The following is a 23,651-nucleotide window of genomic DNA, read 5'->3' as shown; positions in this document are numbered from 1 at the left end:
TAATAAAACCTGTATAATATTTGGGGAGTTAAATAAAATTTTGTGTATCTCTTATTTTGGGGTTTCTATTTACATTCTCATACTCTCATTAGCAATTTTCATCATTTACATCATTGAATGACACTTCCAATTGGAAAACATTGAATATTCATAAATACAAGCCTAAATGTTGTAACTATCACAGAGCTTAGTAAAACACCAATTGTCATTATTGACGGCACAGGCACTCTGCTATGTATCATCATCATCATCATCGTTTAACGTCCATTTTCCATGCTAGCAATGGGTTGGATGGTTCGACCGGGGTCTGGGAAGACAGGAGGCTGCACCAGGCTCCAGTCTGATCTGGCAGTGTTTCTACAGCTTGATGCCCTTCCTAACGCCAACCTCTCCGTGAGCGTAGTAGGTGCGTTTTACGTGCCACCGGCACAGGTCCCAAGGGAGGATGGCAACGTCCACGATCGGTTGGTGCTTTTTACGTGCCACCGCCACGGAAGCCAGTCAGTGCGGCGCTGGCATCGGCCATGTACAGATGGTGCTTTTTACGTGCCACTGGCACAGGTATCACAACTACAATTTCCATTTGATTTTTTTGATGTCGATGTACTTGACTCAATAGGTTTCCTCAAGCACAGCAGGTTACCCTACGGTCCAAGGTAAGCACAGCAGGCCGTCCTGCGATCCAAGGCACTTTGGATGGGCTGGGGCTTTTATGTGAAGCTGGTGCAGGAAACAGCCATGAACTCACGTTATTTGTTGGGTGCAAGATGCATAGCAACTTCACTGGTGATGGTGACATGCAAAAAGCACCCAATACACTCTGTGAAGTGGCAGGTGTTAGGATGGGCATCCAGCCATAGAAACCATGCTAAAGCAAACAAAAGCACAATGCAGTCCTCAGGTTAATCAGATCCTGTCATACTGTCTAACCCATGCCAGAATGATGATGAGCACAAAACTATATTTTTTAATGATGGACGAAAACTTGAGAGCTAAAGTGTAAAGCAATTAAGGGGAAAAATATATAAATCAGGCATTTTAAAATATTTCTTATACTTTAATTATTTGATCAAATTATATTTCCTTAGTCCATTTTTTAATTCATGTTGGTCAGTGGCTGTGACCATGCTGGGACACTGCTGGTTATATTGATGCCAGTACTTATTGACCTTGGAAAAAAACCAAGTTAACCAACTTGAGTAGAATTTGAATCCTGGATATGATGGCTATGTAATTGAATATCACATGGCCACCTTACAGACTCTGCCACCCACCACCCACAATACAACAATTAATTTAACATAGAACATAATTACCTTCACCAAATGTATCTGGATGTAATGCTGTTTCTTGCAGAAGATCAAAATCTCTGGTCATTAAAATCAAAGAATTAGAGCCTAAAAAATAAAAATAAAAAAAAACAACTTCTAAGTAAAATAAAATAACTTGAATTCAACAGAGCAATTATAGAGATCCTCCAAATACTGAAATTATTTCTGTTCATTGTGAGGTTTGTAAAAGTATGTGTGTGTGTGGGGGGGGGGTGAAAGAAATTTAGATCACTTTAACAATGACCAAAGACTCAAAGGTTGAAAGTTTGGTTAATGTTATTATTCAAAGCTTTGATGATGTTGGACTAATACGGGAAAACATTTTATCTCAGTACTATGATGATGCCTTGCCTCAGCAATGTCTGGCTGCGCCAGTGGCATCCAAGAAATAACAGAAAATTGGAAAGGAAATTCTGGATATGCATTGCTTCAATCACCAATCACATTTGGTTGTGGTTAATGAGATTGAAGAAACTAGAGGTGTTAAATTGTTTTGGGGAGTGTGTAAAGCTATTTATAAAACTTTCTTTGCAGACCAAGTTTGTTTACTGCATACAAAGGTACACATCTGAAGTGCTTACTGGAACAATGGTGATCAGGGTATTTAGTAACTGCTACTGCTAGATTTACCTATTGTGCTTCAGGATGTGGGAAAGGCATAAAAACTGAGGAAACTGCTATTTTGAAACAGATTATAAACCGCAAATTTATTTTTATTGCCATTCTTCTTGAAGGTATTTTGAAAATTTTTGATGCATCAAATAAATTATCACAATGTTATGACTACAATTTGTCAGAAGGAGTTTGTCTTGTAAATACCGTGCAGAATATTTTGAAAGAAATGAGAAAAAATGTGGGAAAGTTCAGAGTATCTTCTCTTGGGCCAAGAAATTTCATTTTGAAAATAATTATTCCATTCCTCTATGCATGCTTGTGAAGGTGTGTAGCTTAGTGGTTAGGGTATTTAGTTTAAGATTGAGAGTTCGATTCCCAGTAGCACACTGCCCTTGACAAAGACGCTTTCTTTCACATTGCTCCAGTCCACTCAGCTGGCAAAAATGAGTAGTACCTGTAATTCAAAGGGCCCACCCTGTCACAGTCAGTGTAATGCTGAATCTCCCTGAGAATTACATTAAGGATATGCATGTCTGTGGAGTGCTCAGCCACTTATGCATTAATTTCCCAAGCAGGCTGTTCTGACGATCGGATCGACCAGAACCCAGATCATCATAACCAATGGGGTGCCAGTTATGAATGCTTAGAGTATCAGAACAAGTCACGGAGATTCTGAGAACAAATATAGACTTTTTAAGTCTCGTATGTGTTCTATTCAAAAAAATTGTTGAAAGAAATTTATGGTGGGATACTTATTCCAAACCTTCACTTTGGAATTACTGTGAATGTTCTGCAGCCCCAACAGGTTGGGTGACAGGCAAGGACAGCCTACACTTTACCAATAAGGTAACAACTAAGGTAAAAAATAAAATTAATTGAACAGAATAATTAGGTACAGACATATCTGGCTGATTAAGAAGTTCACTTTACTACTACATGGTCTCAAGTTCAATCTCAATGTCCAGTGCCTCAGGCAAGTGTCTTCTATTATTGCTTTGAGTTGAACAATGCTTTGGGAGTGAAAGTGATTGACTGAAGTTGTCTGGAAGTCCATTACATGTGTGTGTGTGTTTGTGTGTGTGGTGGTGCACACATATGAAGGCTGTCATTTTTACTTTGCACATGAGACAAGATAAACAAAACAAAACAAAAAAAAATGTGTTAACATTCTCAGTAAACATTCTGTCCTAAAGCTCTTCACTCTCAAAGTAGTAACTCCAAGGGTTGGTGATAGAAAGAGCACCCAACCATAAAATTACTTCGCTCCACTGAGTACCCATCCAACCTATGCAAGTACAGAAAGACAGACATTCAATGAAAGAATGATGGAAGAAATGTTGTATTAGATACCTGAAATAACAACTAACAGTTCTTGGTCAGGACTCCAAGCAGAACCAATAATGCCATCTTCAACATCACCAACACATTCAACCTGTGAGAAAGAATAAATTTAAGAGGAACATCATTGTGAAGACTCCAAGATGATAACAGAATGCAGAGTATGAATGGCTGAACATGTCCAGCAACAAACATACTAATGGTATGCAAATACAGCACTGAGATGGTCACCATTCGGTGACAGATGGAATGACAATGAACCATGTGTGTTTTTGAGATTTTCTGGCTTGACATCAGGGGATCTTTATAAATAAGCATCACTGCCATACAGGCAGATTCTTTCATTTCCAGTCTTCTGTGGAAAAACATGTCTGGCCATAGAGAAATATTACCCAACTAGGAAACAGGTGAGGGCTGTCAAAAGGAAGGGAATCTGGTTATAGAAAATCTACCTCAATGTATTCTGTCTGACCCAGCCAATCATAGAAAAATGGGCATTAAAACAAAACAGCTGCTTCTGATGGTGTTCATAGCAACATTGAGTTTTCCCCCACTATACAATGGCCATCAGTTTTAATTCTTTGTCATTTTTCTCACCAATCATCATCATTTAACATCCATTTTCCATGCTGGCATGGGTTGGAAGGTTTGACAGGAGCTGGCAAGACCAGGAGCCATACCGGGCTCCATGGTCTGTTTTGGCAAGGTTTCTACAGCTGGATGCCCTTCCTAGTATCAATCACTTTACAGAGTGTACTGGGTGCTTTTCATGCAGCACCAGGACCAGTGCTTTTTACAGGGCACCAGCAGTGGTGCTTTTCATGTGGCACTATCACCGGCAGAGTCACCAAGTACCTTGCAAGACAAAGAGACAAAAGAAAAGCAGAAACCCCTCAAAAGAGAGGGGAGGGGTAGTATTGAGGTGTGGATGGCTTTGTACTAGTTGAGAGATTAAAGGTCTAGAACGACAAAGATAGGTGTCTTGATGTAGAAATAGGGATAATCCAGTTGAAAAAGAAAGGAGAGAGTTAGAGAGTAAGATAAGGAGAACAATAGTGAGAGAGATGATGGTGAATTTTGCTTTAAAACCTCTTGCTCGAGTTTACAATTTCCTATTGATTAGATCATCCACAAATAGAAGCTGATTAGATCAATATTTCCTATCACTTAACAGTCAAAATGAAAACAGAAGCATAGCAAATGATTAACTTACAAGTTGTTCCAGGTAAAACCATAAAAGAATACTTCCACTGTTTGTGACAGCACTCACACTTTGTTGTTCTGGCAGGTGTTGTAAATAGGTAACACTTTGTTCGTTAGACAGGTGGCCTTCACAAACCAGGTTCACAGCATTAAGGAACTGAAATAGAACAGGAACAAGAATAATTAATAATTTAAAAAAAAAGACCCTTTTATTTATCCTCCTCTCTTTTCCTATTCCATCTCACCTTCTTTGATTTGGCCCTTTTCACTCCAAAACCACTACACCCTGACATATGTGTTTTTCCATGTGTGTACATTCATATGTATGTATATCATCATCATTTAACATCCATTTTGCATGCTGGATGGTTTGACAGCTGTCCAGGCTCCAACTGTCTTGGCATGGTTTCTATAACTGGATGCCTTTCCTAATGCCAACCACTTTTACATAGTTTACCAGGTACTTTTTATGTGGTGCCAGCATGGGTGCAGCACTAGTGTAAGGGTGCTTTTCACATGGCACCAATATAACATCGGAGACCTAATAAGTCAAGTAAAATCAAAATCAAATCACAATCATCATCATCATCATCGTTTAACGTCCACTTTCCATGCTGGCATGGGTTGGACGATTTGACTGAGGACTGGCAAATCAGATGGCTGCACCAGGCTCCAATCTGATCTGGCAGAATTTCTACAGCTGCATGCCCTTCCTAACGCCAACCACACTGAGAGTGTAGTGGGTGCTTTTACGTGCCACTGGCACGAGGGCCAGTCAGGTGGTACTGGCAAAATATATAATAGAGAAACAATTCTTAACCCTTTTGATACCAACCTGGCTGAAACTGCTTCTGGCTCTGAGTACAAATGTCTTGTTTTCATAAGTTCTGAATTAAAATCTTCCACTAAACCTTAGTCACAATTTATGTTCCTAACACTAGCTGAATGATAACTAAGTTATTTTACTAAATTCTTTGTTGTATTTAAAGTAACTGAAAGAAACATACAGCATCTCAAAATAAATACAGTAATGAAAGGGTTAAACAGTGGGTATTGGGGTATCACTACCTTCTATGTATATCTCCTGTTTAGTACTGGGGATGTTTCATTCGTGAGGACGTACAGCTGTATTTATTTGAGTTTTTCAATAAAGGTTTGGCAATAAAAGAAAATTTCTTTCTGACACACACACACATACACAAAATCAAAATTGAGAAATAAAAGTTACCTTGTTCTGATTGGAATCTATTTGTACAAGATCCCCATGCTTTGTTGCACAGAAAACATGTCCTGTGTCACAGTCAGTTGTAATACAAATTGTGTCCTTTAAGAATGACTTCAGTTCCTCAGTCTGGGAACAGTGTAATAATTTAAGGTTCTTCATGTTACTACAAAATAAAAAAGAAAACAAAGAAATAAATGTTAAATAACTAAAAAGGGTAGATTTTGTTATTTGTTATCTTTTCTTTTCCTCGTTTCGGTCATTAGACTCTGGCCATGCTAGGGCATCACTGTGAAGAATTTTAGTCAAATGAATTGACTCCCAGAAATTTTTTTTTAAAGTGTAATACTTATTCTATTAGTCTCTTTTGCTGAACCACTAACTTATGGGAATGAAAACACATCAACACCACTTGACAACTGGTTGTGGGGGACAAACACCGACACAAAGATATACATACATCAATATGTGTATAATATATATACGATAGGCATTTTCCAGTTTCTGTCTACCAAATCCACTCACAAAGCTTTGGTCTGCATGAGTCTAAGGTAGAAGACATTCGCCTAAAGTGCCTCGCAGTGGGACTGAGCCTAAAACCATGTGGTTGGGAAACAAACTTCTAACCACACAGCAAACAAAAAAAGAATTTTGCAACAATATATATCATCCTCATCTTTTAATGTCCGTAGTCAATGCTGGCATGGGTTGGACAATTTGATCAGGGCTGGCAAGCTGGAAGGCTGCACCTGACTCCAGTTTGATCTGGCATGTTTTCTATGGCTGGATGCCCTTCCTGATGCCAACCACTCAGAGTCTAGTGGGTGCTTTTATGTGCCATTTGCATGACACAGTTATCTGCCATGATTGTGATTTTACTTGGCAAGATGGGTCTTCTCAAGCGTGACATAATGCCAACACTTGAAAAAAGGAACTCAGCCACTGTGCCTCCGTGAGACCCAACAATTGAAAGGTGCTTTTTGCGTGCCAGTTACGTGACACCAGCCTCAGTCACAGCTACGATTTCACCTGGCTTGACAGGCCTTCTCAAACACAGTATATCATCGAAGAGCTGTCACTAGTCATTGCCTTTGTCAGGCTAAAAGTTCACATATCATGCTTCACCACCTCGTTCCATATCTTCCTGGGTCTACCGCTACCACAGGTTCCCTCCACAGTTAGAGATTGGCACTTCTTGATACAGCTGTGCTTGTTCATCTGCATCACATGACTTTACCAGTGCAATCGTCTCTCTTGCACATCACTCTGATGCCTCTTATGCCCAACTTTTCTCTCAAGATGCTTACGCTCTGTTGAACATGCACATCCAGTGAAGCATACTGGCTTCATTTCTTTCAAGCCTACACATCCTTCACTGTCACAGCCCATGTTTCACTACTATGTAGCATAGCAGTTCACACACAAGCATTATACAATGTCTTTCACTCTGAGAGAGGCCCTTTGTTGCCAGAAGAGGTAGGAGCTCTCTGAACTTTGCCCAGCCTAATCTTATTCTCACAGCTACACTCTCAGAGCATCCACCTCTGCTAATAACTTGGCCACCTAGATAACGGAAGCTATCTAATACCTCTAACTTACCCTACTGACAGTTGAAGGAGTCTATTTTCCGTGTTTATCGTACCTGTGCATCTTCCACACACAAAAGCTATTTTCCCTGTTAACCTTCCTGCTGCACTTTTTATGTGTCCAAAGCTTACACCAGGTGAATCTTATGGAGTTTCTACCTACGCCTTTTCTACAGATCAAGACGGGCCATCTACCTGAAAGGATTTGTGATTTATCTGCCTTCCAACTTATTAAGACTGGTTTTTGCTATGTTAACTCTAAGGCCCTTCAATTCTAGACCTTGCTTCCATACCTGAAACTTCTCTAGTTCTGGTAGTGATTCAGCTATAAGAACAAGGTCATTAGCAAAGAGAAGCTCCCATATCTCTATGTATGTATGAATGAATATATCTATCTATCTGTCTATCTCTCTCTCTCTCTATATATATATATATATATTCTCTTTTACTTGTTTCAGTCATTTGACTGTGGCCATGCTGGAGCACTGCCTTTAGTCGAGCAAATCGACCCCATGACTTATTCTTTGGAAGCTTAGTACTTATTCTATCGGTCTCTTTTTGCCGAACCGCTAAGTTACGGGGACGTAAACACACCAGCATCTGTTGTCAAGCGATGTTGGGGAGACAAACAGACACACAAACATATACACATACATGCATATATATATATACGACGTACTTCTTTCAGTTTCCGTCTACCAAATCCACTCACAAGGCTTTGGTCGGCCCGAGGCTATAGTAGAAGAAACTTGCCCAAGGTGCCACGCAGTGGGATTGAACCCGGAACCATGTGGTTGGTGAGCAAGCTACTTACCACACACATTATATATATATAAAAGAGGTGAGGGTTGAAATGCTTCAAAGGGATGTCAAGCATCCAAAACATTGACCAATTTGTGTTGGTGTAACTAAGCCATATGAAAATGGTTTTATTCTCAGATTTCAAAATCGTTGAGAAATTCTTTCAATTATGTTTTAAACGTATGTTGAAAATATAGAAAGATATTTACTTTACAGTTGTATGATCTAAAACCTCAGTGAAAGTATCTTCAAGATAAAATTTCAGGATTCCAGCCAGGAATCTGGAGATTCTAGTTATGAAATTGTTCTTAGGTTGGAAAATGCTTTTGTAATTTTTCGCAAGTTTTTTCCCCGCTTAGTTGTATTTTCCGTCACACTGATTCCGTGTATGCTAAATTTTTTTTTTCTCTTTTCAATATGCGTGCGATTGAGGTAGGTAATCGGGGTGTTGAAGTGATAAAGTGTGAAAATGCAGCAAGAATAAACGGCTATGATACACTGACTTAAAAGATATATTCTCTGGAAATATGTTAACAAATATATCGGAAATATAAAAATGTTTCACTTAACAATCTATATTATTTTTTAAACAAAAGAACTGATCACCTTTAGATTTAATTTAAAAAAAGTTTAAAATAAATAAAGTGAGACTCTAAAAAATAACAAAACATTAGAATTAAGGAAAAAGGGGCACTTGTTACAAGAGTTGCGTTTTCTTTGAATTCCGCTTCTTAATTTAAGACAGAAAAAAAATAACCACAATGACATGAAAATGAATTCATTTCTATCAAGTGTGTGGAAGAATTAATCGATTAGTTATAACCAGACTGATCCTGTTTAATTGAATAATTATCTCTTTGGTTAATCTCTGATTGCGTGACAACGCTAATTCGCACGCTGTATACTTATTTTAACGTTATGTTTAGCTTAAATATATTTTAAAGATATATATATATATATATAGACATGGAGAAACGAGTTTGATTTAAAAGTGAATAAACCTCATATTATCAAGATAAATTTGAATTACATGAAGTAGAGTTGAAAAAAAAAAAATCTATGAAAACACAATTACGCAATTCTCAGTCCAGCTTGACAATAAATTTAGTGACAGATATATTTGTAAATAAGGAAGAAAAATATCAACTAAAATAAAACCACGTGAATGTTTCTCTGAGATGAAAATTAAAGCAACTGTAAATAATTATAAATAAATTACCAGTTTCATTCTATAAATACAAACATAAGTCTATTCACACCACGAGGGAATGCTACGCCATGTTAATAGGCCCGCAGAAAATACAATTACTTTTAGCGTGTAAAAACCTTGTTGATTGTACAAAGATAAATATGAATTTGGATACAAAAACGTTATGCCAAAGTAATTTTGATAGAATAAATTAAAAGTATTTATATTAAATTGATAGTTTAAAATATTTTTTTTTCACTTTTGATCTTACGCAAAAATTAGCTCAGTTACTATGGTAACATAATAAACAACTAAGCACTGCCTCAAGTAAAAACAAAACACCATGATTCCACCAAATGCATCTTTAGTGAAATACGATAGTGCTGTACTAGTTAGTCGTCACACAGACAAAAAGACATCACGGGTAAGACAGGCTCTAGTGTTTATTTACATACTGTCAGGTAAAATTAAGAAATTTTGTTGATTATTTATATGTAAAAAAAATAATAATGAAACAAAAGATCGAATGAATACGTGTGTGAGAGACGGAGAAAGGAAAGAGGAGTTAAAATAGGAGATGCGGTGCCCACTGTCTTTAGGGCCTCCCGAATTGCTAAGATTGACACAACCGATAACCAGTCCGTGCAATCGAAGTAAAAATCTGTACGGGGTAAAAACCCGAATGTCTAATTTGAATGTTTGACAGAGAAAGAAGTCTGCTGATGGCACTAAGGGACCTGCTGTCGTTGTTGTAGTTGTTATTGTTTAGATCTGAATACATCCTGATACAACCTATTATGTTAACGTTGATATACAAATGTAAATAAGTCCCGGGAGAACAGCTCGACTTGTGATGTTCTTCACTACTGTAATTCCATTTGGAGTATGAGAATGGTTATAACACGATCCATGATTTGAAAGATATGAGAATTCTGGCAAGTTTGGAGTGGCTATGTGGTAAGTTTGGAGTGGCTGTGTGGTAAGTAGCTTGCTAACCAACCACATGGTTCCAGGTTCAGTCCCATTGCGTGACACCTTGGGCAAGTGTCTTCTACTATTGCCTCAGGCCGACCAAAACCTTGTGAATGGATTTGGTAGACGGAAACTGAAAGAAGCCCGTCGTATATATATATATATATGTGTGTGTGTGTGTGTGTATATGTTTGTGTGTGTGCGTCCAACATCGCTTGACATCGAAGCCGGTGTGTTTACGTCCCCGTAACGTAGCGGTTCGGCATATGGAACCGATAGAATAAGTACTAGGCTTGCAAAAAATAAATCCTGGGGTCGATTTGCTCTACTGAAGGCGGTGCTCCAGCATGGCCGCAGTCAAAATGACTGAAACGAATAAAAGAATATTATGCTCGTTTCCTAAGATGGAAAAGACATGGAATTGGGGAGATGGGTGCAAAAATGTAAGAAAACTGAAATTTTGGAGACAAAAGGTTATTTCACAAAAGAAAGCAACCATTCAATTCCTTGTCCGTTTCTCTCTCTATGAGGTAGTGATATTCCGAAAGTTTTTCTCCATGGGGTAGTGATATTCCAAAGGTCCGCCGATCAGAGTTTGGAGACAGGTGCAAGAGTAAAAATTTACTGCGCAATTTGTATCCCATCTAGAATACAGTTCCACGTCGAAAACGTTGCTCCATTTGAACCTGGTATATCCGTTAATGTTCTTAACTGCTGTTTCAAACCTATAAACCTCTGATTAAAGATCGTATTCCTGTTGACATTTTCTTCCTGGAATAGTGAACCTCGGACTACGTTATTCAATGTTTCCTATTATAAAACGGTAGGGTGTGGTCTGAAGGAGATTTGGCTGTTCTGTCTAGCAGTTCTGACGACTACGACACTTCTCTAAAGTTTTATCATTTACATAGTTAAAAGTGTTTCTAATTTGTTTTTTTTACTTTTAGTCCCAACCGCCACAAGAATTTTGGTAAACTCCTATTTACCTATGTACTACAGAAGATAATGAGTAAAAAACATACTTAATGTCTGAAAATAATTTTACCAATGTTTTACGTAAAGACAACGGCTAACATAGTTATAATAATAAACATAGATATTTATTAAACAAAAAATTCTTGAAAAGTTTACTGAATTTTAGATTACATTTCGAATTATCTCCCTTTGATCAACAGTGTATATGTGTGAGTGTGTGTGTCTGTTCCTTACTCGATGAATTTGGCTCCTCAATCGATAGATTAAATGTGAACGTATATAATGTTGGGAGCAATAAAAAGAACTAGCTAGAAATAATTATAAGATCTTTTCGATTTGAACGGCAGTTTTTTCGAGCGGTGTCATATGAAATTGTCACCCATAATTATGACCCTAGTATCGATCTATTGCATTTCAATCTGTTTTAGGATTAGGGTTAGGGGGAAGTATATCCTTTTTTCTTCATAAATGTAAATAAACCCAATCTGTTTCTTAAACGAGAGACATATTCATACGGCACAGAATGTTTTCACCTCAATAGACGTCATTGATTGGTTGAAATTGCAGAAATTGAAGAAAAAAACCCAAATATCTTACAAACCATAGAAGTTTTTCAATAAAACCAAGAGAAAAAGATGTTTTATAAACACATTCTACCAGTATACGAAGTTAAGTATTTAGTTACCTAGAAATTATTTTAAAAAACTACCGTTCAAATCGAAAAGATCCGAAACCTCGAAGTCACTATCAACCTCGTTCTTGTCCTAGAATTGTATGTGTGTGTGTGTGTGTGTAGTCATTTTCCTGATTTGCCATAAAGTGTTAAACTAGCGAGAATGAGGATGAAACCAAATTCCATCGGTTCGATGTCATCTATAATCGATTGTGTGAATAGTGTTATATCATTGATTACGTGGTGTTAAATTTTCTCAGCAACAGTATTACATACACTATATATATAGTTTATATGTGGTTGCTATAATTAGACGGAGAGAGAGAGAGAGAGAGAGAAACAGACAGACAGAGAATGCGTGTGTGAGTAATCAAAAAGGTGTTGAATCAGAGTTGTTTCCCTTGTATCAACAGTCTCTGAACCTCTGATTCCGAAACTTCAATGTTCAACTCACCGAGACCATCTCTGCTGCTAAGATACAAGGCAGTCTGTTTTAAAGTGATCAAAATTAAAGCATTGTATCAAAATTTTGTGTTTATTCACATTCCAAACACCTACTTAATAATAACAAAGTTATTTTATTAAATTCTTACAATTTATTGAAACAAAGAATGTATTTCAGCAGAAATATGGTAGCAAAAAGGATTAACTCAGAACTTCTTCGTTGGAGGTGGAGGTCTTGTGAAGACTGAAAAGGAAGCGAATAGATTCTTTACGATGATCATCTTTCAGTTTCTGTTTACCAAATCCACTCACAAGGCTTTGGTTGGCCCGAGGCTATAGTAGAAGACATTTACCGAAGGTGTCGCGCATTTGGATCAAAATCCAAGAATTCAAAGTAACAAAATGAACCTCTTAACCATTCGGCCCGTCACTATATTCTAGCCGTTCGACAAAAAAGACCGATAAAATAACTATCAAATATAAATAAGTTCTGGGGATGATTTCTTTGTACAAACCAATAAGGTGGGGATCTTTTCGGTTTGACCGGCAGTTTTTAAAAATAATTTCCACGTAACTAAACACTTTTAAACTTCGTATACTGGTAGAATGTGTTTATAAAACATCATTTTCTCTTGGCTTTATTGAGAAAATTCTATAGTTTGTAAGATATTTGTTGTTTTTTGTTTTCAATTTCTGCAATTTCAACCAATCAATGACGTCTGTTGAGGTAAAAAAAAACATTCTGTGCCGTATGAATATGTACCTCGTTTAAGAAACAGATTGGGTTTATTTACATTTGTGAAGAAAAAAAGATACCCTTTCCCCCATCCCTAACCCTAACCCTAAAACAGATTGAAATGCAATAGATCGATACTAGGGTCATAATTATGGGTGACAATTTCATATGACACCGCTAGAAAAAACTGCCGTTCAAACCGAAAAAGATCCACCGATAGAATAACTATCAAATATAAATAAGTTCTGGGGATGAATTTGTTTGTGCAAACCAATAAGGTGATACCGTGATCCAATGACTGAAACAAGTAAAAGAATAATTAAGAAAATTACAAAACGAAGAAAAATGAATAAATAAAAGGGAGGTAACTTCTTAGTGGTCTCTAGCTCCGTCTCTAATTCAATGACATCTGTTTTAGTTGTGATTATCGATATTTCGCCTTTGTTCTTAGAACAAACAGCTCGTTTAACTGTGTTGTTAGAGTCCCTACATTTGATATTGATCTCCAGCAGTGGCACACTTTTTGTGCGAAGGAAATAGTTGGTCGTATTCATCCCACTACTCCTGAGCGATGCTTTTTATCAACTCCAGGTGAGATGAAAGGCAAATATCAATCTGGTCAGGATTTGAACACCTGTTGCAAAGCAGGGGCATCCAACCACCAGGCAGCACAAAAAGAATAACTTTGAAATTCTATTTCTGTCTTAACCATCCGAACGTGGCCGTTGCCAGCGCCGCTCCGACTGGCTTCCGTGCCGGTGGCACGTAAAAAGCACCATCCGATCGTGGCCGTTGCCAGCCTCGCCTGGCCTCCGTGCCAGTGGCACATAAAAAGCACCATCTGCTCGTGGCTGTTTGTCAGCCTCGTCTGGCACCTGTGCCGGTGGCACGTAAAAAGCACCCACTACACTCATGGAGTGGTTGGCGTTAGGAAGGGCATCCAGCTGTAGAAACATTGCCAGATCAGACTGGGCCTGGTGCAGCCTTCTGGCTTCCCAGACCCCAGTTGCACCGTCCAACCCATGCCAGCATGGAAAGCGGACGCTAAACGGTGAACGATGATGACTGCTTTTGCATTATATATGTGTTACGTATGTAATATTGTCGTCATCATCATCATCATCATAATCGTTTAATGTCTGTTTTCCATGCTGGCATGGGTTGGGTGGTTTGACTGAGATCTGGACTGCCAGCAGCTGCACCAGGCTCTGAGCTGGCAATATTTCTACAGCTTGATGCACTCCCTAACGCCAACCACTCCAAGAATGTAGTGGCTACTTTTTATGTGCCTCCAGCATGGGAGCCATGCAGGCAGTCCTGGCATCGATCATGGTATTTTATATGTAATGCATCAGCTTGCCTCCCTGCGCAGTGAAGTGGTATCATTCGAAATCTACAACACACCAAGAATCGCATTGTGACCAGCGAGGTATAACAACGTCTGATAATTTTGTCGATACAATGATATATTTAGTATATATGTATTATTTAGGCAATGATTAAATTATACTGTTGCAATTTATATTATGCATAATTATTGATGAAAGTCATCATCATCATCATCATCATTTAACATTTGTTTTCCATGCTGTCATGGGTTTGACAGGAGCTGACTAGCTGAAGAGCTGCCCGGGCCCCATATCTGTTTTAGTGTGGTTTCTATGGCTGGATGCCCTTCCTGATTCCAACCACTTTGCAGAGTATACAGAGTGCTCTCATGTGGCACTGGCATGAGCATTTTTACATGGCCCTAGCAACCCATGGATGAGCCTGCAATAATAGGAACGCTCAGCTGAAGTGGGATGCAGAGTACATGCTTGTATGCAAGGACATGCACATTTTTATTTACTTAGCATGTCTTAAGCACAGCGAACCGCCAGAAATCCTGGTCCTTTTGTCATCCCCTTTGCGAGGCCCAACATCTGAAGATCCCTTCTCACCACTTCATCCCACACTTCCATTTTGTAGCACTTTACTGTGCTTAGTTATGCATGTGAGCCAAGGTTCATGAAAACATTGTTAAAACTTAGTGTACATGCATAACAGAGTTCAAGGTCAATCTGTACCAAGCGACTTCACTCTGCATGCTTTAGCTTCGTTACTATGGCAACAGTCCGGATACTTATTGATCAGACCTCCTATAAGATTCACGTTGACATTTGACACTGTTTTATAAAATATGTTTACCTCCTCACTGTTTAGCTGTTTCTGAGAGATATCTATACCTAAATTATCTAATGTGCCCTTCACATTTCTAAAATAGTGGGGATGAGTGTGATTTCAGGGAAATTTTGCAGCTATTTCTAGCAGAGCCAGCGACAACAAGGAGGCTCCCTTCTCAGCTCAACACATGAAGTGGTATTTGAAACTAGCCCCAGATCTGCAGATCTGCATTCCCCAGGATACAACACTTAGACCAATCCTATTTATAATTCTAAATAAATTATGTAACTACAATAACCACACATTTACAACTATCCCTGTTGCTTTTGAATCAACTACTCTCTTCTGTTAAAGTGATATTGAAATGCTTCTTGAAGAAATTTACTGTGTTAATCAATATGTCAGACTCACTTAATCCAATCAGACTACAGTTAACACCTAAACAAATAAATGCTGCTTGCTTTGCTCAAGTACTTGGTATGATTTACACTACTGCTCACAAGACTAAATATAACACATTCAAATACAGTAAAAGAGTCGATATAATCTCTTATCCTCTCCCAGCAGTGTGGTATAGTGGTTAAATTTTTGTGGATCTGTTCAATTTGGCACAAAGATTTTTTTAATTGTTTTTTTTTTAACTAAACAGTTGGAAACTTCGTATACTGGTGGAATGTCTCACACAGAACACGGTTTACTTTGAACATTTTTGACAAAATTTTATATTTTGAGAAGTTCTTTCTTGTTAAAGTTGTTGTATTTGGGTAATTTCAACCAATCAACGATGTGTATTCAGTTGAAGAAAGCTACTGCTGTTTGCAATAGTAATTAAAGAGGAACAACTTCCAGGTCATCTCTCTACTAAATGTCACTACTCTGTTCTATTTTATTTTTTGTTTACTGCCTGTGCTGCATATTACCAGGCTTTTTTTTTTGTTCTCACGTCTTTGTCAAAAATATTCAAAGAAAATCGTGTTCTGCGTGAGACATTCCACCAGTATATGAAGTTTCAAACAGTTTAGCTAAAAGAAATTTATTAAAATATCTGTGTACCAAACTGAACAGATCCTGTTAGACTTGTAATCATCAAAGCCAAAATCTGAAACCAATATTACACAAAAGCTTATAAAGATCCTGAACCACCTACTTTTCTGAAGACAATGTACTGTATATAGATTCATGCAGATACTTATGTATCATGGTTTGTGTGTATGGGTAGCATGCTTTTGTGTCATATTGTCTTATAATATTTCCACCTAATTACATAGGAGATACATAACATGTGTAACAATATCTGCCATTCATAAGATGCTTTGAAACAGCTGTAAAGATATTGTATAATGTAATATTATGTAACATCATCATCATTGTTTAATTTCTGCCTTCCATGCTGGCATGGGTTGGACAGTTTGACAGGAGCCAGCCAGGCAGGATCCCGCACTAGACTTCTGTGTCTGTTTTGGCAGGGTTTTTATGACTGGGTGTCCTTCCTCAACTGCCCAGCAGAGTGGACTGAGTGCTTTTTGCATGGTACAAGCACAGGTGAGGTCAGTTTTGGATGCACTTCCAAATGCCAACCACTTCACAGTGTGGACTGGATGCTTTTAATGTGGCACCAGCACTGGTAGGGTCACCAAATAACTTGCAAGACAAGTAATTTTGAGATGGGAGGTGGGGCATTGAAGGAGGTGATCTTGTGTCAGATGATGAAAGGTTAGTGTGAGACAGAGGAACAGAAACAGGTATCTTGCAAAAGAGAAGGTACAAGGTTACCTGGCCAGAGAGAGAGAGAGAAAGAGAGAGAGATCAGGATTGAGGACAGAACCAGGTTTAAAGGAGATACATGGTTACCTAGCCTGAGGGAAGAGCTTTGTAAATGCATTCTGTACACCTATGATTGTTTGTCCATATGTGTCCATACCTGGACATAAACTGTGGAAGATCATTGTGTGTGTGCGTGTGCACATGTGTGTGAGTGTTTGTATGTGTTTGTCCCCTAATCTCACTGCTTCATCACTGGTTTGTTTACATTCCTATAACAATAGTTTGGCAAAAGAGATTGAGGGAATAAGTACCAGACTTCAAAAAATTGTAGAGAGCAGATCTATTTGACTGAAACCCTTCAAGGCAATGCCCCAGGATGGCCACTGTCCAGTGCCTAAAACAAGTAAAATATAAAAGATAACACACACACACACACACACACACACACAGATTAGATAGACAGAAAGGTAGATAAAAGACAGATAGATAAATGTATGTATATTTCCACAAATTATGAGACTATTTTCCAATAGTTGGAATAGCTTAGTCTCTCTCTCTCTCTCTCTCTCTCTCTCTCTCTCTCTCTCTCTCTGTCTTCATCATGCACATGTTTTCTCTCTCAGTCTTTCCACTGAATTCTCTATTCTTCCTTTCTCTTTTCTCTTTTCCTTCTCTTTCTCTAACTCTCTCTCTGTATCTGTTTTCCTTCACAATTATCAACACCAGCAACATATATATTTGTATGCGTTTGTATGTGTGTGCGTATAAACAAAGAGAATGAAGTGAACAATTAATTTTATTACATAGTTTTAGAATTGTTTCATCAATTAGATTTTCAGATATATCATCTGAAAAAATATCCATTTCTGTTTTGTAATTGTTTCTGATAGCCAATACCTGTAACAGGCTTAATGGAGTGACAAAACAAACTCTAAGATTAAAACCTAAATTTAGATATACACACATATGTACACACATATACCTATCTATCTATCTATCTATCTATCTATCTATCTATCTATCTATCTATCTATCTATCTATCTATCTATCTATCTATCTATCTATCTATCTATCTACCTACCTACCTACCTACCTACCTACCTACCCACCCATCCATCCATCCATCCATCAATCCATCCATTCACCCACCCACCCATCCACCCATCCATCCATCCATCCACCCACCCACCCACCCATCCATCCATCCATCCATCCACCCATCCATCTATCTATCTATCTATCTATCTACCTATCTATCTACCTACCTACCTATCTATCTATCTATCTATCCATATATATATATATATATATATATATATAATATATATATATATAATATATATATATATATATATGTACATACATATGCATGCGATATATATATATATATGTACATACATATGCATGCGATATATATATTTATATGTACATACATATGCATATATATATATATATATATAATATATATATATATATATATATTGGAACATTGTGTGTGCGTTCGTGTTTGTGTGAGTGTGTATTATGTATGCACACACGTGCTCACTGTCAAACATTCACTTATATATAGTATGTTATGTTTCTTAATATAGTAACATATTCTATAAATATATGTCTTTGTTCTTGACCCTGTCTTAACACCTCTCATGGTTGTAACTTAAGTAGCTGCTAGCTAAAGGAGAATAATTTCCTCACGTTGAGCAAGAAAGCCAAGAATTTTTGGTTCCTTTGTATTCCTACAGCTTCTTATGGTGTCATCTTGAAAAATAGCACTTGCTAAGTACATCTAACTTTCTATTTCAATTATATTCACATCTGGTGGACAACTTGTTTCTATCTTTAGAGTTTCTTTTCATCTGTCTAGTTAGGTGTACACACACATACACACACACACATACAAACTTAGACAATATATATATATATATATAGTGAGAATTTACAAAAAGACGAAGATGGATATGTAAACAACAAACAGATGTATTAGTTTAATGCTCGGGAAGTGAGAAACTCTTTTATGTTTCGAGCCTATGCTCTTCGACAGAAAGGAACACAGAAATAAACAGGGAGAGAAAATAGAAAAAGGTTTAGTGGTTAGTGATCTATCATGGCAAATGCTGGACAGAGGGGTTACACAGGAGAGTTAGGAAGAAGGGCAGATAATAAAGTAGTGGTGATCCCAAAGCAAAGGTGCGTGTGCATGTATATACGTGTGGAAGAGGGCTGGTGAGCTTGATATGTACATGTGTGCATGTGTAGGTGTGTGGATGATGGTGCTGGTAAGCGATCAGTGCTAGTGTGTGTGCTGGTGTGGGTGCTGGGAAATGGTCAGTGCTAGTGTGTGTGGGGTGGTATGGTAGTGTGTGGTGGTGATGTGTGATGTGGTGTGGTTTGGTGGTGTATGGTGTGGTGATGCTGGGGTGTGGGGGAAGCAAGTGTGGGGTCTAAGGGATGGGATGTATAAGGATGGTGGGGTTGGAATGTGTAGCGGTGGGATTGCGAGGGAGGGGAATGACAATGAAGGGAGAGGGTGGAAAGGAGAAGGTGGGTAGGATTGAAGGGAGGAAGTAGGTGCCAGAACAAGAGAGGGGAGGTGGGCGGGAGGAAGTAGGTGTGAGAGGAAAGAGGAGGAGGGTTAGATGAAGAGGGGAGAAGAGTTGAGCCCATGTGGCACAAAGGAGCGAAGAGAGAAGATTAATCCCTGCTCATAGCGAAGACGGGAGTTTGGAAGGCCCCTGTGCAAGAACAATCCAAGCACAGACAGGTGTTGTAAAAAGTGACCAGTAGAGCGGAAATGGTGCAAGACCAGGGTGTCATTGCTGAGTCTGACATCTTGGAGGTTTTCTGCAAACCAGTCAACCAAGCGGCGTCCCGTTTGACTGATGTATAGAGAAGGATATATATATATTTATATATGGAGGGTGGACGTTAAACGATGATGATGATATATATATATATATATATATGTATGTATAATAAGATCCAAAGATCAAAGTGTAAGAAGAAAGTTAGCTTCAAGCAATCAGTAGTAAATATAAAAAAGCAACTTTCAGGGACAATAGTAGTTTATTGAAATGGAAGGTTGTCGATTTTTTTCATATCGAAGTACAATAAACTGGAAAAAATTTTTTCTATATTTCACGGTAGGGGACTAGGGTTGCCAGGTATAAGGAATGGAGTAGATAAGATCCAGGCTACATCTGTTTCATAGCAAGTGGAACCTTCATCATCATTGTTTAACATCAGCTTTCCATGCTGGCATGGATTGGACGATTTGACTTAGGACTGGTGAACCAGATGGCTGCACCAGGCTCCAATCTGATCTGGCAGAGTTTCTACAGCTGGATGCCCTTCCTAACGCCAACCACTCCGAGAGTGTAGTGGGTGCTTTTACGTTCCACTGGCACGAGGGCCAGTTAGGCGGTACTGGCAACGGCCATGCTCAAATGGTGTTTTTTATGTGCTACCTGCACAGGAGCCAGTCCAGCGGCACTGGCAACAACCTCGCTTGAATGGATTTTCACATGCCACCAACACAAGTGCCAGTAAGGCGACGCTGGTAACGATCACGTTTGAATGGTGCTGTTTACATGCCACCGGCATGGAAGCCGGTCAGCTGCTCTGGCAGCGATCACCCTCGGATGGTGCTCTTAGTGCTCCGCTGGCACAGGTGCCAGTCATCAAATTTGTGAATTTGATTTGATTTTGATTTCGCTTGCCTCAACAGGTCTTCGCAAACAGAGTTTAGTGTCCAATGAAGGAGGCCACAGATTATGGTCTCACTTGGCTTGCCATCGTAAATATATAAGCTACTCTTCAGGCCAAGGATATCTTGATAAAATGGTGTTAGGAAGGGCATCCAGCCGTAGAAAACCATTCCAATTCAGACTGGGGTCTGGTGCAGCCTCCCAGCTTACCAGCCCAGGTCAAACCATCCAGCCCATGCCAGCATTGACAACATATGTTAAATGATGATGATGATGATGATAATGATTAATATTTAGCAGAAGTAACAGAGTGACTCAAGGTCTGTGAGTTTTGTGAATTGGCATGAGACAATAGCAAAAGACACTTGCCCAAGGTTCCACGCAGTGGGACTGAACCCATTTACTACTTACCACGCAGCCACTCTTGCGCCTGTATGGAGAGGGAAAATAAATGACTCAATAAAAAGCTATCACCTATTACTTTTGACTTTTACTTGTTTCAGATACTGGACTGTGGCCATGCTGTAGCACCTTAAAGAGTTCAATCAAACAAATCAACCCCAGTATTTGGATTTTAAAGTCTGAAACCTATCCTATCAGTCTCTTAAGTTATGGGGACATAAACAAACAAGCACCGATTTTCAAGTGGTTGAGGGGACAAGCACATACACACACATGTATGTATGTACATATGTATGTATGTATGTATGTATGTATGTATGTATGTATGTATGTATGTTTGTATGTATGTGTGTATGTATACTACTGACTTCCTGACAATTTCCATCAACCAAATTCGCTGACAAGGCATTAGTCAGGCTGGAGTTTATAGTAAAATACTTTTGCCCAATGTGGTGTGCAATGGGGCTGAACTCAAAACTTCATGGTTGCAAAGCAAGCTTCTTAACCATACAGAAATACCTGCATTTAAACAAGGCAGAAAGCCAATTTAACTTTGCGGTTTGGGATTTAATTGATTGGAAGAAAATATATTCCTGGCACCTATTTTATTGATCGCAAACAGATGAGATTCAGTGTTGTCTCTGGTGGGTCTGAATGCAAAATATAAAGGGATAAAGACCTAATATTTCAAATGTTATAGAGCAGTCATCTCTAGTTTTTTTTCCTTCTTACTGAATATCTTTACTACTAAATATTGATTTCTTGCATTTCTACAAAACAAAAATTTCTTAAATAAGTTATACAACAGAGAAGTAGTTGCAGTGAATGATGAAGGGTCTCCCAGATGAATGAGACTGATATGATTAATGACCAAGTTGAACATCTGTGTGTTGATATCTGCAGGAGGGAACAGAGTGTTTGGTCCCAATACTTCGAATAGTGTGAAATTCAAATTGTGAAAGAAAACAGACCAACGAACACAGTTATATACACCTACACCCCCTGAAAAAAATTATACATATGACACCACTATATATACCAAACACCTCATCCCCACAGGAGTGCCACATTAATAATACACTCTTTACCCACTTCAATATAACTCTTGCCAGCTTTGCAGCTTACCCAACCAAAGGACATAACTCCTAAACTAATCTTCGTTCCACCACCTTTTTCACAGCAGCCACTAATTGGATGTGCTGATCCACTTCTGACAATAAAGAGCAGTCACCATATTCCCTTCCATATCAGCTAAGTCTGATGAGCATAAAGTTATACAATTGGTTTGTTACCAAGCACTCCAGTGTATTCTTTATGCGAAACCAACTGGCAAGACCAGCTGCAATGGATATTTAATACTATACTTTTCAGATAATATACCCACTTTACTGACAGATATAGAAGTGTATCTTTTCACTGACTTATGGTCCCTTAGACAACTCACACACACACACACCACACACACACACACACACACACACACATGCACATACATACATATATATATATATATATGGTGCTGGTGTGTTTACGTCTCTGTAATAACTTTGGCAAATGAGGTTTAAAGGTACTGATGCTGCTTTATTCAACTAAAATTCTTCAAGTTAGTGCCCAAGCATGGCCTCAGTCTATTGACTGAAACAAGTAAAAGAATAAAAGATTATTCTTATTATATATATATATGTGTATATATATATATATATATATATATATATATATATATAGGTGAGAGAGTTGGTATGTGAAAGCACGTGGTTGGATGTATAAAAGACAAAAAAGAGTGAAAAAACTACAGAAGGTTTGTGTTATATGGCTAAAGAATATATTTAAATTGCTATATAAAATTTTGTGTATACAGTAGTAACATAGTTTTTGGAGAAATAACTGGTTTCATATTTTCTTTTCAAATTTCTCAAATTTCTTTACCTATATCGTGTCATGTTTTCGCTATGTTGTGAAATATGGAGTTCCAGGCAGGGGATGGTAATCAGGGATTTCCGGTATAAGGGAGATAATCAAACATGTTGAGAATGACTAGGCTTGATTAATTTAATATGATTTGGTTTAGAAGGAATAGAATGTTATAAGGGGTTAGATTTTTGCATTATATTTTTTTTTCAATGAGGTGAGTTTCCTTATTTAAAAATGGTAGAAATGGTTAAGTTTTGGCTTATATTTTTCAATGAAGAAGGGTTCCTTATTTAATCTAACTTGTGTTGGTGTTCCAATGGCATATTAATAGAATGGAAAGATTACAAATTGTGGTAGCAGTTGCTGTGCGCATCTCTCAATATGTTCACTTAAAGGTATCATTCTGTATTCTGGGAATGCAATCTTCTGTCGATGCAGAGTGCATCTGCGTCTGAACGATAATCCCGTGGACCCTATGTAGTTTTGGTGACAGCCTGAGCATCTTATGACATAAATCAGGTTTTCTGAAGCACAAGTAAAGTAAGATTTTATTTTGAATTTTTCTCCCTCTTTGAAGAGGAATTCTGATCCTTCTTGTTGCGCAATTTGGTCTACCACATT

The 23,651-nt window shown here is 38.2% G+C and overlaps 2 protein-coding genes across 3 annotated transcripts in view; one reads left to right on the top strand and one right to left on the bottom strand.

Moving 5' to 3' along the window:
* The window catches only part of LOC115209805 (putative elongator complex protein 1), a 72,579-nt gene extending 63,178 nt beyond the window's left edge, over positions 1–9,401 (bottom strand). The window contains exons 1-5 of the mRNA XM_029778356.2: positions 9,316–9,401; positions 5,716–5,875; positions 4,498–4,644; positions 3,297–3,378; positions 1,317–1,397 (exon numbers count right to left, since the gene is read on the bottom strand). Of these exons, the coding sequence (XP_029634216.1) occupies positions 1,317–1,397; positions 3,297–3,378; positions 4,498–4,644; positions 5,716–5,871 (466 nt within the window). The 5' untranslated portion in view covers positions 5,872–5,875; positions 9,316–9,401. The remainder of the gene's footprint in view (positions 1–1,316; positions 1,398–3,296; positions 3,379–4,497; positions 4,645–5,715; positions 5,876–9,315) is intronic.
* Positions 9,402–9,581: 180 nt separating this feature from the next.
* The window catches only part of LOC115209931 (33 kDa inner dynein arm light chain, axonemal-like), a 45,619-nt gene continuing 31,549 nt past the window's right edge, over positions 9,582–23,651 (top strand). For both annotated transcript variants that reach the window (XM_036501493.1, XM_029778538.2), the window contains exon 1: positions 9,582–9,709. In XM_036501493.1, the coding sequence (XP_036357386.1) occupies positions 9,629–9,709 (81 nt within the window). In that variant the 5' untranslated portion in view covers positions 9,582–9,628. The remainder of the gene's footprint in view (positions 9,710–23,651) is intronic.

Source organism: Octopus sinensis, linkage group LG3, assembly GCF_006345805.1.
Source record: "Octopus sinensis linkage group LG3, ASM634580v1, whole genome shotgun sequence".
Taxonomy (NCBI): domain Eukaryota; kingdom Metazoa; phylum Mollusca; class Cephalopoda; order Octopoda; family Octopodidae; genus Octopus; species Octopus sinensis.
The sequence above is the reverse complement of the archived record's forward strand: the minus strand, read 5'-3'. Positions and strand labels throughout refer to the sequence as shown.